General features: G+C 39.2%; 1 protein-coding gene across 2 annotated transcripts in view; it reads left to right on the forward strand.

Annotated features, from left to right (window-relative positions):
* Positions 1-16884, forward strand: part of EDA (ectodysplasin A) — a 434047-nt gene that overhangs the window by 341584 nt on the left and 75579 nt on the right. For both annotated transcript variants that reach the window (XM_009439215.5, XM_009439216.5), the window contains exon 2: positions 13442-13547. In XM_009439215.5, the coding sequence (XP_009437490.1) occupies positions 13442-13547 (106 nt within the window). The remainder of the gene's footprint in view (positions 1-13441; positions 13548-16884) is intronic.

The raw sequence follows: 16884 nt of genomic DNA on the forward strand, positions 1-16884 counted from the left end.
TCACACAAGGCCCGTGTTGAGTACTGCCTGGCTACCACTGCTGGTTTTTCAGGGGCCAAAGGCTCTTCAGTCAGCAGGTGATGGATTCTGTCAGGACTGGATCCTTCCCTTCAAGGCGGCAGGTTCCCTTCTGACCCAGGATGTGTTTAGAAATGTCCTCCAGGAGCCAGGGCCTGGAATGGGAGCCTTAGGACTCTGCCTGGTACCCTATTCTACTGTGGCTGAGCTGGTATCCAAGTTGCAAGACAAAGTCCTCTTTATTCTCCCCTCGCCTCTCCTCAAGAAGAGGGAAGGAATCTCTCCTGGAGCTGTGAGCTGCACTGCTTTTGGTTGAGGGAGGGGTGATGCAAGCACTCCCTTGGCACCCCAGCTGATATATCACTAGATTACGTGCATTCCAAGCTGCTGTCTCCAAACCCAGCACAGCACCAGGACTTGCCCAGGAATTGCTGTCCTTGTGGCCTAGACTGCCTTTAAAGTTTATTTAGAACCCCAAAGCACTTTAGCCTACAGTATTAGGGCTTGCCAGAACTCGGGTTCCAACCACTGGGATGGACAGTTCCAACCACTGGCTAGCACTGGTCTAATGCTCCTTCCATGGTTGCCAGCTGAGTTCTGCCCCAGGTTGCTTTCCGCTGTGACAGGGCAGCACTGAGTTTCAATGCAAAGTCACAATCACTGTGCTCTCCCTCCCCAAAGTGCAGATTCTCTCTGTGCCACATGGCCACTGTTGGGGAATGGGTGAGAGGTGGCATAGGTGGCTTAAGACTGTCTTTCCTACCCTCTTCACTGCCTCTTTCCTTAATATGATGTTAAAACTAGGTACTATGATCACTCATCTGATTTTTGGTTCTTATTAAGGTGGTTTCTGTATGGATATTTGTTCAATTTGATGTTCCTGCAAGGGGAGGGGATGATCACTGAAGGCTTTCATTTGGCCATTTTGCTCCACCTCCTCCACCTCTGTTTGTCTGTTTAATGTCATTTTAATGGGATCTTGGGAGAGAGAGGAGCTAAAACTGTTTGGTTAGTTACCTTGATGCAGATAACTATATATTTGTTAAATTTTAAAGTTTATGGAGTTTCTGTGGATTTTTTGGAAAATATTTGTAATTAGGAGCAATTAGCTATGAACTGGACAAACCTACATTGTTTATCCATTTATAGAAATCAAAGGATTCGTTAGAGTTAAAGCTCTGTGAAAGAGATTAGTATAAAGCATTGAAATCTAATTCTCCATTGCTTCATGGAAAGATATCTTTAGTCCCTAATACTAAATCAAACAATGGATATGTATAAAATTGACTCTAATGAATAGGGTATTTTGCTATACTTCATTTCATTTGTTTATATTTTATCCTAATTTCTTTTTGAGTGGATTGCTCCATTGAGATACTATACAAAATATTCATGAGACAACACTCAGCATACTTTCTTCACTCACTTTCATGGTCACAAGCAAGAGTCAGGAATTTTCCTCTAAGAAAATGACATTTCCACAGACATCCTAATGCTGGATTCCAGTCAGTAGCCATATTGAAAAAAATTGTCTCTCAAGACATTTGTCTCTCAGTTTTACAGCCACTGAAATAGTATTGGCCTGCCATTACGTCACATAATGAATTATTTTGTATTTACCTGAAGGGAGGCCCTGGACACACTTGGACACATGGGGCACTAAAATGCCAAGCTAGCAGAGAACAGCATTGCAGCTTTGGATTTGTCTAATCTCACAGTGGTTTTGCTGGTCTCGTGTTTTTCTTGCCAGTCCTTTTATGCCCTTGGTGATTCTAGTGTTATAGTCTTTAAAATCCTGAATTTGTGTCCCAGGCCCTTTACTGTTTTTCCCAATCCTCGGGTTTGTTTCAGGCTTTTATTATGGACTAAATCCTTGCTGATTAACCTGTCTGCCCCTAAGATAGCTGTATCTTAAACTCTTCTTTGAATTCAATCTGCGTACTTATAGCCTATCCTGCCTGACCTTTTCCTCTGAAGTTATTTACTGATCTCTGAGATTCACTTTCTATACTCACATTCCTGTGAGCCAGTCCTGGATTAATGGTCCACTGGCCACGTATCTACATTCATATCCTTGTTATCTACCCAAGCCCATGAGTCTATTTGGACCATTGTTTCTAGTCTTTCTTTCATTATCTGAGCCCTAGTTATAACAGTTGAACTCTAGTCTACAATGTATTTCAATATCAATGTAAACTGAATATCACTCATCTTTCCTTAAAATTTTTCCCACTACTTAATTTTTTATAATATTTGGAACATTTTTGCCTTCTCAGAATCAATAGTCATCTGTTTCTTAATTTGCTTCTTATTTGTATCCTATTCCCCTCCCCCAAGTTCTGACTGTTGCAACTCTGTTTTCACTAACTACCTCACTTTTCTTTTTCCTTCATATTTATCTAGAATGTTGTAGTCAGATGTGGCTTAGGGGTAGTTTATGTGGTGTAAGTCTCCATTGGCAGCAGAATGGATTTCGTAGAATGCTATTACTAGTGAAATTTTGGACAAGGAGAAAAAAATCCTAGTTTAAATATATTGCTCAGGCAATCTCATTTTAGTCATAACGCTACTCTAACTTGTGCTAATCCAGCTTCATAAAGGTAAACTGCAACATCATTATCAAATGTTTAAGAGCCATTTAACAATTCACAATTAAGAGGTTGTGTTTGAGCTAATGTTTTCTGAATCCAGAGCTCATTTAATTTATAAGCTACTCACAAATGATTGCCTTTAGTGATTTCCAGGTATTATAAGTGGAAGAGTATGTTTTTCTCTTTATGTGCCAAAGCACCTTTCACTTTAGAAGCATGAGGAATTACAAAATAAATAAGCACACACTCCCAAGGGAAGGCAGTGTCATCCAGTATATATTGTTGCCCTTCCTTTTATTCAAAGATGTCACTACTGATCTAATCCACTCTCATGGGGAGCAAAGACTAAATCTTCAACCAGAAGTCCTTTCTATATGACATACATACAAACCATTTTTTTTTATTTGTGTCTGCAGCTGCTACTTGTAGAGCCTGTCACTGGATGTATTTCTGTGTTTGACTTGTGGTCAGCTGAAAGCCTTTGCTCAAAAAGTTCAAAAATTCCATATTGTTGCATTCCAAGCTGGTCTCTGCTGCTGTTTTCCCCAGCAGCCCACAGCAATGTTAATGTTAGTTAGAGCTATTCTTTAATACACCTTTAGAGTATTTCTTATGCCACCCCTGCTTATGGTTATGCCATAAAGCTCACCATACCAAAGATGCTTTGGTTTCCTTCTGCCATTGTATTTCTACGCATGTCAGCAAGGAACAGTGATTTAATGCTGATAGAGACCAACTGACTTCCAGAATCTCAGTAGTAGTCATCCCCTCTTACCATTTTACATTAAGCATGACTCTGACTCTGACAATAAAACAGTTCACCAAGTAGATGTGATATCTGTGGTGGGTGTAAATTTCAAAGTCATACAAAAGCTGGACCCAACTTATATTTTCCATTGATGAGGATCAATTCAGTAAGCTTTTAGTTTTTCAGCTCTGTTCTGGATGTTAGGAATCAAGCTAGACCTAGGAAACAAAAAGTCAGGGCAGGGGTCCATTTTCCCCCTTTGCATTAATAGTTTTATGTTTCTAATAACTCATCTTTCTCCTTGATGTACATCTTAAACAGATTTCACCCTGTCCAGAGGACAAGTCCACACTGGTTCTGGACCCACAAATATACCTGCCATTGAGGAGGCATAGCTTACTACCTATGGGGGAAGAAAAAATACAATTAAGATATATAAGGCATTATTTGATAAATGTGAGGGGATCTGTTCTGCCCCAAAATGGGATCTAAGAAAAGCCAGAGATTGAACTGGTCTGTAGTACAATTTCACACTGGTGCCATTCCATGGTAATCTTCCCAAGTAAAAATACATTTTTTATTTTCCTTTCTACTTTGTAGTTACTTGCATTGTTGGGCAGTGATTTTTAAGTGAAACTGCCTAGGAAGCAGAATTCAGTGACTGCTTTTAGCTCTATGTGATGAAAAAATGTTGGTTGTGTTTAGATTCCACATTTAGCGTTACTCCATAATTTCAGTCATCCTCTGACATATCTACAACAAGACATGGCAATCCCTGGCACTCACATCAGAGATGTCCAAGATGCCAGTTTCATTTGGCATTTGGCCTGATTGCTGCCACCACCACCCCCACCCCACTGGTGACAGCTCCCATGGGATGCTATGATCAATGTTGAATGTCCTTGTTTGCTTACTCCCAGGAGTTGGCACACTCTGTTCAGCAACTAGCACATACTGTGCTTCTATTGTTGTCACACTGTTTTTGAAACCTTACTACCTCCTATTGTGTAGTGCTATCACAGCTACAAAAAAACCACAAAATTGTTTGTATGTTGTTTGTCTATGTATATTAAAGATAGTTTCTAGTTCAGTGCCTTCCATATGGTAAGTACTCAATGTTTATTCAGACAACACCACCCTGAATGACCTTCTCTAGACCTTTTGTTGATAATCAAAGCATGTCGAGTTAAGGGTTCTTATGATTAAAAGTGCGTTCAATGCCATCTTTTGTAATCATTTTATATCTATGACATATCCATCATGGATATGTACCAATGAGACAACCCTGTTTCACTCATTGGTGCCAGGATGCTTATATCTTGCTATAGTGAAATCAGAGATTTTGTTGAATGTTTCAGGGCATAAATGGTTTAATTTATTTGAAGGTCCCAGCTGATAGGTCATGGATGATGGTAGTGATGGCAGTGGTTGCAATAAGAAAAATAGATTTTATATTCAACAACATGAAAGAGAAATCATTTTGAAAAATAATAGATGATTTGCTGATTTTACAGAGCCTGGTATGTACCTGCCTCCTCTTGAGGGGCATGAAGTACCAATTTCATAAATACATTAACTCTGGGAATGATAGAAGAAAAGGTGAAAAACATTAGCTATGCAAGACCCCTATTTTACCCAGAAGAAAAAAGAGAACTTTGTTTTTTTAGTCTAAAGGTAATGAACCGATTGATAAATGAACAATACAGCTGTTTCTCAAAGTTTAGTTCAAGGATTGGGTGCACCCCTAGTGAGCAAGTTGAAAAGTCAGATTCTAGGGTTCCACCTCAGACTGACTTTAAATTTGGGAAGGGTAAGGCCTAGGATTCTGCATTTTGACACTCATGCCTAGTGATTCTGATGTACACTGAAGTTTGAGAACCACTGACCTATAGGGTTCTCATTCTTAGGATCCCTTTGACTTGATTCCTGCCAATAGTGTATTGAATCCTTAGTGTACCTCTCCATGATGGATCTCAAAAACTAGGCCCAATTAGAGTCAAAAAAAAATCTTGGCTTTAAGGAATGGATTGGTGATAGTCCGCTCTCTGGTTTAAGTATGTCCCCTCCAAAATGTAGGTGTTGCCAATGTGGTGGTATTAAGAGGTGAGGCCTTTAAGAGGCAATTAGGCCATTATGGCTCCTGCCTTGTGAATGGGATTAAGGTCATTTTAAAAGTGGCTTTACGCTATTTAATAAATGGTGCTGGGAAAACTGGCTAGCCATATGTAGAAACTGAAATTGGATCCCTTCCTTACACCTTATACAAAAACCAATTCAAGATGGATTAAAGACTTAAACATTAGACCTAAAACCATAAAAACCCTAGAAGAAAACCTAGGCATTACCATTCAGGACATAGGCATGGGCAAGGACTTCATGTCTAAAACACCAAAAGCAATGGCAACAAAAGCCAAAATTGACAAATGGGATCTAATTAAACTAAAGAGCTTCTGCACAGCAAAAGAAACTACCATCAGAGTGAACAGGCAACCTACAGAATGGGAGAAAATTTTCGCAACCTACTCATCTGACAAAGGGCTAATATCCAGAATCTACAATGAACTCAAACAAATTTACAAGAAAAAAACAAACAACCCCATCAAAAAGTGGGCAAAGGACATGAACAGACACTTCTCAAAAGAAGACATTTATGCAGCCAAAAAACACATGAAAAAATGCTCACCATCACTGGCCATCAGAGAAATGCAAATCAAAACCACAATGACATACCATCTCACACCAGTTAGAATGGCAATCATTAAAAAGTCAGGAAACAACAGGTGCTGGAGAGGATGTGGAGAAATAGGAACACTTTTACACTGTTGGTGGGACTGTAAACTAGTTCAACCATTGTGGAAGTCAGTGTGGCGATTCCTCAGGGATCTAGAACTAGAAATACCATTTGACCCAGCCATCCCATTACTGGGTATATACCCAAATGACTATAAATCATGCTGCTATAAAGACACATGCACACGTATGTTTATTGCGGCATTATTCACAATAGCAAAGACTTGGAACCAACCCAAATGTCCAACAATGATAGACTGGATTAAGAAAATGTGGCACATATACACCATGGAATACTATGCAGCCATAAAAAATGATGAGTTCATATCCTTTGTAGGGACATGGATGAAATTGGAAACCATCATTCTCAGTAAACTATCGCAAGAACAAAAAACCAAACACCGCATATTCTCACTCATAGGTGGGAATTGAACAATGAGATCACATGGACACAGGAAGGGGAATACCATACTCTGGGGACTGTGGTGGGGAGGGGGGAGGGGGGAGGGATAGCATTGGGAGATATACCTAATGCTAGATGACGAGTTAGTGGGTGCAGCGCACCAGCATGGCACATGTATACATATGTAACTAACCTGCACAATGTGCACATGTACCCTAAAACTTAAAGTATAATAAAAAAAAAATAATAATAATAAAAAAAAAAATAAAAAAAAAAAAATAAAAAGGAAGCAACAGGTGCTGGAGAGGATGTGGAGAAATAGGACCACTTTTACACTGTTGGTGGGACTGTAAACTAGTTCAACCATTGTGGAAGTCAGTGTGGTGATTCCTCAGGGATCTAGAACTAGAAATACCATTTGACCCAGCCATCCCATTACTGGATATATACCGAAAGGACTATAAATCATGCTGCTATAAAGACACATGCACACGTATGTTTATTGCGGCATTATTCACAATAGCAAACACTTGGAACCAACCCAAATGTCCAACAATGATAGACTGGATTAAGAAAATATGGCACATATACACCATGGAATACTATGCAGCCATAAAAAATGATGAGTTCATGTCCTTTGTAGGGACATGGATGAAATTGGAAATCATCATTCTCAGTAAACTATCGCAAGAACAAAAAACCAAACACTGCATATTCTCACTCATAGGTGGGAATTGAACAATGAGATCACATGGACACAGGAAGGGGAACATCACACTCTGGGGCCTGTTGTGGGGTGGGGGGAGGGGGGAGGGATAACATTGGGAGATATACCTAATGCTAGATGACGAGTTAGTGGGTGCAGCGCACCAGCATGGCACATGTATACATATGTAACTAACCTGCACAATGTGCACATGTACCCTAAAACTTAAAGTATAATAATAATAAATAAAAAAGAAAAAAAAAGATATGAAAGTCTCTTATCACCAGGCTCAAACAAATAAAGATCCTCAATAAAGAAAAATAAAAAAAAATAAAAAATAAAAGTGGCTTTACGCAGTATTCAGCTCTCTCGCCCTTCTGCCTTCCATCATGTGAGTACACAGTGTTCCTCCCCTCTAGAGGATGCAGCAACAAGATGCCATCTTGGAAGCAGAGAATAGCCCCCACTTCATAATCAAACCTGTTGGCACCTTGATCTTGGAATTTCTAGCTCCCAGAACTGTGAGAAAATAAATTTCTCTTCTTTATAAGATACCGAATCTCTGGTATTTCATTATAACAACATGAACAAAGACAATCTAATTATTCTTTCAAGAGAGTGAGATTTATTAGGGCCTATTATGTGCCAGGCCCAGGGCTAGGCACTAGCTATACAAAAATGGATGTGTGATCCCTTCCCTAAAGAGGCTTATGAGTAATTTTCTATGAATTATCTAGTAAAATCAAGGACATTAGCCATGAAATAGAAAATGAATTAAATTTACTCTATGTCATGGTACCAAAAAAGTACCAAATAATTTTGTGGGTTTAGATATATAAAAAATATGTTTGTAGAAGTGTCTGGAGAGTCACTAGCAATAATGGATGTATCCCTCATGTCTCACTATGAACGAACTGTTTCCAGCTGAGATCCCTGTAATTTGCAGGTGCTGTTTACCATGTAATTTTACCATAGGAAACAAGGGTGTAATCACTTAATAAAGTGTAAAGAATTAGATTTTTTTCCCCCTTGAGCAAAATACCTGGCTGTGGCCAACATTCCTGATGCTTCCTCCCTTGTGCAATAGGAAAGCAATATTCTAAAAGAGAAGACTGTTTTATTCATATCCTGCAACTTGCCTCTGGAGGCTATGCTAATGAATGCAAAACTCAAGCTAGAATTCCAGATATTTTGTGTGAGCAGCCACTGATTTTTGTCTTTACCATTATACAGAGGATAGTTTTCCCTGCTACCTCTAACTGAGATGCAAAAAAGGGCCCTGTGAATAGGGACTCTCTCATTTTAAGCAGTGTTTTTGTGTTGTTTTCTTCTTATTTTTATTGAAAAAATAGAAACTATGTGTATTAGTCCATTTTCATTCTGCTGATAAAGGCATACCTAAGACTGGGCAATTTAAAAAAGAAAGAAGTGTAATTGGACTTACAGTTCTCTGTGGCTGGGGAAGCCTCACAATCATGGGGGAAGGCAAGGAAGAGCAAGTCACGTCTTACATGGATGGCAGCAGGCGAAGAGAGAGAGAGCTTGTGCAGGGGAAGTCCTTTTTTTAAAGCCATCAGATCTCATGAAACTTATTCACTAATTACAAGAACAGCAGGGAAAGACTTGCTCCCATGATTTAGTTGCCTCCCACCAGGTCCCTCCCACAACACATGGGAATTAATCATGAGATCTGAGTGGGGACACAGCCAAACCATGAACTATGTTCAAAGCATTTTCATATACAGGCAGGCAGTTCTCTTCTAATGAACACTTGACTTATGAATGTCCCATATTCATCAACAACCTCTCTTGAGGGACTTTGAACTACTCTTACTACTCATGGAAGGTGGAGTTGTTTCTGCTGTCTGCAGAAGTTTGTTTCTCCCTCAACTCTCCTCTTCTGGGGGCTTGAGTTCTCACAAGCTCCTATTAGACCCTTAGAACAGTTAATACAAGAGTATCTTTTCCTACTGCCACCACTAGGACACAGGAAGGTGCTAGGGCCCCTGCCAGAACTCCCATAGGAGCTCAGCCCATGAGGGAGCACAACAAGTATGAGGGAATCTCTGGAATTGTAGTTGGTAATGGCGGGGAGGTTCTTCATCTGTATTTCAAAATATCTTTTCCTAGAAATAGCATTGTGCTGAATAGCCTACCCTTGTAGAACTTGGGTGTATGATAGATTCACCAATCTAGACCACAGCCAGAAATCAAGCAGTAAACAAATGGTTTCTAAGCCACTAGAAAATATGCATCTTACTTATTGGAAAAGCCGTTCAAAACCACACTCATTGCCTGTTTATTCTGTTTGTACATAAGTCTTATTAGTTTTAACTAAATGTCAAGCCTATAGCAGATTATAAGCAGCAAATCTGAAAGGACTGGAAAAGATGTTACAGGTAGGTAAAGTGAAATCTGATAGTTGATGGCAAGACAAAAGATAAAATAACATTAAAAAGAAGTTTAAGCACTCAAAAACCAATCACAATGAAACAGTACTTCACATCCACCAGAATGGTGGATTGATTAAAAATACTGACAGTACCAACCGTTGGTGAAGATGCAGAGCACTGGGACCCTTTATGTTGTTGGTGGGCATTTAAAATGGTAGTCACTCTGGAAAATAGTTTGGCAGTTTCTTACAACAAATACCATATAACCCAGAGGTTCTACTCCTAGGTGTTTACCCAAGAAACATGAAAATATAGGTCTACACAAAGACTTGTACATGAATGTTAATATTAGCTTTATTTATAATAGTCCCAAACTAGGAAAAACCCAAATGTCTATCAATGGGAGAATTCATAGAAAAAATGTGATAGAGCCATACAGTGAAATACTGCTACTCAGCACTAAAAAGGAATGAACTAGTGATACATGCAACAACATGAATGAATCTCACTGACAGTATGTTGAGTGAAAATTCATATTCATTCATACATATGAAAAATTATAATGGATGATTGTAATCTAGAACAGGAAAAATTAGCTATTGTGATAGAAATCAGAACAGTAGTTGTCTCAGGGTCAGGGGTACTGGAGAATGACTGAAGGGCACAAGAGAAAATTTTAGGGGGTGATGGAAATCTTGATTTGTCTTGAGTTTGGTGGTAGTTACAAAAGCATGTATATTTATCAAATCTCTTCAACCTGTATGCTTAAAATTTGTGCATTTTATTGCATCTAAATTATATATCAAATTTTTGTAAAGTACAAAAATTTCAAAAAGGAAAAAATCCTTCAGAAGATCCCCCTGCTGCAGGATCTAAGTCTAAATTCCTCAACATGATCTGGCTCTTACTTAATACTCCTTGGCTTATTTCTCACCATTCCCTCTCACCTCCTACCACTTATTCTAAGCTACTTATAGTTCCAAAAGTTGTTATTCTTTCTTTTTCCTCTGAACCTTTAAGCACAGCACTCCTTTTTCCTGGAATTCCTTTTCCATTTTCCATTTATCACTAAATCATTGACATCCTTTAGGACTCACAGACGTAGCACACCTCCTCCAAGACGACTTGTTCACTTTCAGGTTGTGTTAGATGCTTCCCCTCTTGCTCCCAGAGAACTTGAAGCTCCTCTCCATCAAAGCATGTATTGCTCTATAATGTAATTGTAATAATTAAAAAACCCTCAAACCCATAGTGGACTGAGGTCATTTAATGTACAGGCAAATAGTCCTCCACATATTCAGTAAGCCCTGAATTAAATCACATATTATAAACTAATTTCTTTTTTATTGCATTATACTAGGCCCTATCATATACTTTAATATTCATAAACACTGAAGTAAATATTGTTATTACGGGGTTTTTTTAGTTTTTAAGTTCACGGGTACATGTGCAGAATGTACAAGTTTGTTACATATGTAAATGTGTATCCTGGGCGTTTGTTATACAAATTATTTCATCACCCAGGTATTAAGCCTAGTATCCATTTGTTATTTTTCCTGATCCTCTCCATCCTCCCACCTTCCACCCTCCAATAGGCTCCAGTGTGTGTTGTCCCCACCATGTGTCCATGTGTTCCCATCATTTAGCTCCCACTTATAAGTGAAAACATACCATATTTGGTTTTCTGTTCCTGCATTAGTTTGCTAAGGATAATGGCCTCCAGCTCCATCTATGTCACTGCAAAGGACATGATCTCATTCTTTTTTAATGGCTGCATAGCTGAAGTAAGTTTCAGCACTCAAAGTTATCAAGAAAACTCTTCTATCCAGGATGACTTGTAGAGTTGCAAATGATTGAGATTTTATTGTAAACAGCAGTTTAGTTTTATACTATTATTAGTACTTAGCTTATTTATATTGTGAGTTAAGTAACTTTCTGTGGGCTTATCAGGAGAACTAGCCAAACTTTATTATGTTGATTGTATGAGAAAATGCATTTTTACATTCCAATCAAGTGACTCAAAAATACTACTCAGTTGAACCATGTGAAATTGTTGATTGATATTCAACCATTTTTGACAAAAATGGCAGTTTATTTTGAAATGCAGTCCTGTTGACAAGATGGAAATTACCTACACATTGATTTATTAATTTTATATTTAATACATTCATGTATCCTTCAAGATGCTAATCATACACCTTAAGGATATTGGGTAAATCACAGAATTTTGAAGAAAATTTGTGTAGAATATTGGGGCTTTCTTGGGTCCAACCCATTTTTTTTCCACTTAATCAGAGATGGAGCAGACATGAGGACTCTGGAATTGTTTATTTTTTGAACTGATAATAGAATGAAAATGCAGATTCATTTGTTCTATTTTAGGCCCCAAATTAACCATTCTATTTTGAAGATTAAGTTTAATAATAATAGTAATAGCAAACATTTATTAAGTGCATGCTACATGCTAAGTACTGTTCTAACTCTGCAACTGTTTTATCTGCAAAGTACTATTATTATCCCTACTTACTGATGAGGAAACTAAAGTTTAAGTAACTTGTTCCAGGTTATACAGCTAGTAAGTGGCAGAGTTGGCATTAGAATCACTCAGTCCTACTACCGTGTTTACTGTTTACCTCAAGCACATGGTTTTACCACAGTAAAGCACTCATGCTAAAATATTATGATTCGATTCAGCAAATATATATTTAAGCTATGATTATTAGTGAAGCCAGACCCATTCACATATGAAACATATTGTATTATTATCAGAGACCATTATAAGACAGTAGAGGACCAGGTACCAAAATTAGTCTTATAGACCACAAGTGCTATAGGAATCTCAGAAGAGGAGAAAATAATTGTGTACTTTGTCATGACTAACTCCCAGAAGAGCATTGACAAATAGTACCTCAGTATTGGATGCACAGCATTTTGGGAACAAACCAAAATTACATCATAAATAGCAATGTGGCAAAATCATGAATGTGTAATAATGAAGTCCAATGGGGAGCAGCAAACTCAAGGTTTTCTTTCTTTCTTTCTTTCTTTCTTTCTTTCTTTCTTTCTTTCTTTCTTTCTTTCTCTTTCTTTCTCTTTCTCTTTCTTTCTTCTTCTTTTTTTTTTTTTTACAGAGTTTTGCTCTTGTTGCCCAGGCTGGAGTGCAGTGGTGCGACCTCAGCTCACTGCAACCTCTGCCTCCCAGGTTCAGGCAATTCTCCTACCTCAGCCTCCCCAGTACCTGGGATTATAGGCACCCCCCACCACCACACCTGGCTAATTTTGTATTTTTAGTAGAGATGGGGTTTCACCATGTTGGTCAGGCTGGTTTCGAACTCCTGACCTCAGGTGATCCGCCCACCTCGGCCTCCCAAAGTGCTGGGATTACAGGCGTGAGCCACTGCTCCCAGCCAAATTCAAGGTTTTCTGTTCAATTTTCTGTTCAACTCAAATTCTGAGTGAGCATCCTCAGTATGTGTGGGAAGTTAGAAATTTGTGGCTAGGCTCTCTGAATCCCAGAAATATATGAAGAAATGGGACCTGATGGATTATTTATTAGATATTCAGGGTGGAAGAAATGGGATTCAGAAATTAACCAAAATGTCATGCCTACATGTTTGGAATAATAATGGTATCAAAAATAAAATGGTTTGTACAGTGGAGGGGAAGATGGGCTCAGGCTTTAGACACATCAAACTTAAGGTACAGGTAGACTGTCTATGGAAAGCTGGTTTTTTATGTTGGCTATGACTGAGTGGGGTCAACCTTTGACTAATGTACTTGTAATTTTTACAGATGGCCCTATTGAATTTCTTCTTCCCTGATGAAAAGCCATACTCTGAAGAAGAAAGTAGGCGTGTTCGCCGCAATAAAAGAAGCAAAAGCAATGAAGGAGCAGATGGTAAGTCTACTCAGTTGATCCTTTATCACTTCTGAATTATTTGTTAGTAAAAGTATCCTTTTAAGAACTACCTTCTTGGTAGGGCATGGTGGCTCACGCCTGTAATCCTAGCACTTTGGGAGGCCCAGGCGGGCAGATCACTTGAGGTGAGGAATTCAAAACCAGCCTGGCCAATATGGTGAAACCCTGTCTCTACTAAAAATACAAAAAAAATTAGCCGGGCCTAGTCCCAGCTGCTTGGGAGACTGAGGCAGGAGAATCGCTTGAAACTGGGAGGTAGAGGTTGCAGTGAGCTGAGACTGTGCCACTGCACTCCAGCCTGGGTGACAGTGTGAGACTCCATCTCAAAAAAAAAAAAAAAAAAAAAAACACTACCTTTTCAAGTGTGCTTCATCATCTTATATACTGTCCACCACAGACCCAAGGTCATAGACTATTTCTGCAGCCTAACCTACCAATCAGTCCTTTAACATAGAACTAACTATACAAGGATCCTCCCTCCTCCAACTCCAGATACCTTCAGTCCTTTCTCAGTATGTCTGAGAGCCATGATAGCATTTGTATCTCTCAAAATCACCCTCTATAAGGGCCTCATCTCTCCCGGAGATGTCCCACACCTATTAAGGTCAACAGGAGGATTTGGTCCTATTCTTGGAATTGACAGTGTTGTACCCTGCTAGCACTTACATGATGTGTTAATTTCAATGATAATTTTATCAATGTTGGTATCCACTACCATGCCCAAATCTGAACTAGACCTTCTAGAACTAGTTTATAAGTTTCTTGTGGGCAGAGATTTCATTTCTCTTTGTATAAGCCTAGAATCTAGCCTACTATCTGGAACATTGTTGGTGATTGTTATGTAAGTTGATGATGTTGACTGCCCCTTCAGCTAGGCAGTGATGTATCAATGGAAACCATCCCTGTTCTGGGTGTAATAGCTTTGAGTTAACTAGCAATGCATTCTGTGGGGCACAACAAAATGTTGAGCTAGCTCCTGGGCAGGGTCTTTGAATTGCTCTGATATTTCAGCATCACTCTGTCAATTGACATAATGCTACCCCTTTGGGCACAGGGGTTTGTAGAATACATAGCTCTGGGCTGCTGCAAAGGCATCTGGATTCAAAGACAGCATGTGTCTGGCTACATCTGCCAATAATATGTGTCTGGAGGGTTACAAAGCAATATGACTTTGTACAGATGAAAATGAAAATTTTAAACTGACATTTGTTGATGTGAGTAAGGGCCACTGATGGAAGCAGTTTTAGAGGGCGGAAGCTATTAAAGAGATGGAGCCAGGACTTTGTCAGTAGGGGCAATAAGAAGTAGAACTGGCTGAAATCTGAGAAAGAGCTCAGAACAAGGACCCCATAATAATACCAAAAAAAAAAAAAGAGCCAGAGCAGTAAGATAGGGTTTTCTAGTCAGTGGAGGTGGCAGCAGCATTGAGCCTTTGAATGGAGAACTGGACCAGTGGGGCCATTCTCTAGAGAAGTCATTTTGCATACAATTGATGACCAATTCAAGCCTAAGAAATGCAGTCCATGTAGTAAAAGTTACCCATTATTCACCTACTACTTGTAGCCAGTTTCCCAGAAGTCTTCTGGCTATGTGGAAGCAGGGAGCTAAGAAGCATGGACCCTTTCCTCTCCTAATCATCTCACCCTCTGATACATGTAAGTCTCTCCACCTTCGGCTTTTCCCCTGAGGCTACTCCCACAACCATCAAACTTTTCATAATCCCTGGTTGCAAAGGAAGAGAGGAGACAGGTGGTAAGAGCAATATCACCTTCTATAGTGGGCGTGGTCTTCCCTCCCTCTCTGAGTGGAAAGTCTAATGGCTTCTAAGGTTTACCTCTTCATCTAACCTCCCAAGTTTTCTCTTAAAGAAGATAATTTCCTCCTTTCCCTAAAACTACTTTATCCAAATTCAGCTACCAACGTCTCTGATACCGATCTTCCTTAGAATGTTTATTCTGTCCTAATACAAAACAGTTTTCTCTCTGGTCAAGGTCAAAGCCTCTCATTAATTTTTAGCACTTCTTATATACTTCCCTCCTGATCTGATACTCTAGTCAGTCACTAGACTCTAGTCTCTTGGTGCCAATGCCAAGTTTCTCATGCAGTCCAGGCATTTTTCTTTAATCAGTATAGCTTGGAGGAATCCAAGAGTCCCTTAGAGTTAGGAGTATAGAATGCCTGGGGGTCCTTGAATTTTATTAAATTTCCAACTTTTCACCTGGTGGTCTGTAGAACCATTTCTTTAGATGTGGCAGATGCTCCAATGAGTTAAAGAGTGGTAAGTCAATCCAAATCTCCTTTTCCTTTGAACCATTCTTGTTACTCTGATGAGCGTATACTATATTTATTCAATACACTCATCAAATATTTACTAAGTAAATACAGCAGTTTATATAGTACTTGAATAAACATTCAATAAGGATTTTTTTTAATATCCCCACTGCCTAGAAACAGACTTGGCACCTAGTAGACCCTCAATAAATATTTCCTGTTGCCCTCAAAGTGATTTACTTCCAGCATAAAGAGGCAGACAATAAATAAAGTTGGTTAAATTTGATAAGTGGTATGAAGAAAAATATAGCTGAGCAACAGGGAGAGAGAGTGATGGGGTATGCTGTAAGGTGATCAAGGAAGGTATCTCTGATAAGGGAACATTTGGGAAGAGACCTGAATGAAATGAAGTAAGAGCTATGCAAATGTCTGGGGAAAAAAGAAGCAGAAAATTCAAAGGCTCTGAAGCAGAAGAATGTTTGGTATGTTCCAGAAAGATCAGTGTGGCTGGGAGCAGAGTAAGAAGAGGAAGAGGGAAGGAGATGAGTTAAGAAAGCAAAATCCAATCTAGAGCCTTGTTGGCCAAGGTAAGGACTCTGGCTTTTATTCTGCATGAAATGGAGGACCACTGGAGGATTTTGAGCAGAGGAATGACAGGATCTGATGTATGTTTTAACAGATTCCTCTGGCTGCTGTATTGAAAATAGGTGCAGGAAGAAAGGATACAAGCAGGAAGAATCTTTAGGAGAGTATTACAATAATCCAGGCAAGAGATGATGGTGGCTTAGACCAGGATGGAAGCAGTGTGGGTGGGGAGAAGTGGTCAGATTTTAGAGAGATTTTGAAGGAATGGCTGAAGGATTTTTCAGATTGATTAGATAAGGGATATGACAGACAGAGAAGAGGCATCAGTGACCCCAGGGTTTTGGACTTCAGGAACTAAACAGGTAGAATTGCCATTTCTGAGATGAGGAAGCAAAGGAGAGAAGCAGTGTAGAGGAATATGGGGAAAGAGTTTAGTTAGGCTTGTTAAATTTGAGGTAGC

The sequence above is a fragment of the Pan troglodytes genome, chromosome X (genome assembly GCF_028858775.2).
Source record: "Pan troglodytes isolate AG18354 chromosome X, NHGRI_mPanTro3-v2.0_pri, whole genome shotgun sequence".
Lineage (NCBI taxonomy): Eukaryota > Metazoa > Chordata > Mammalia > Primates > Hominidae > Pan > Pan troglodytes.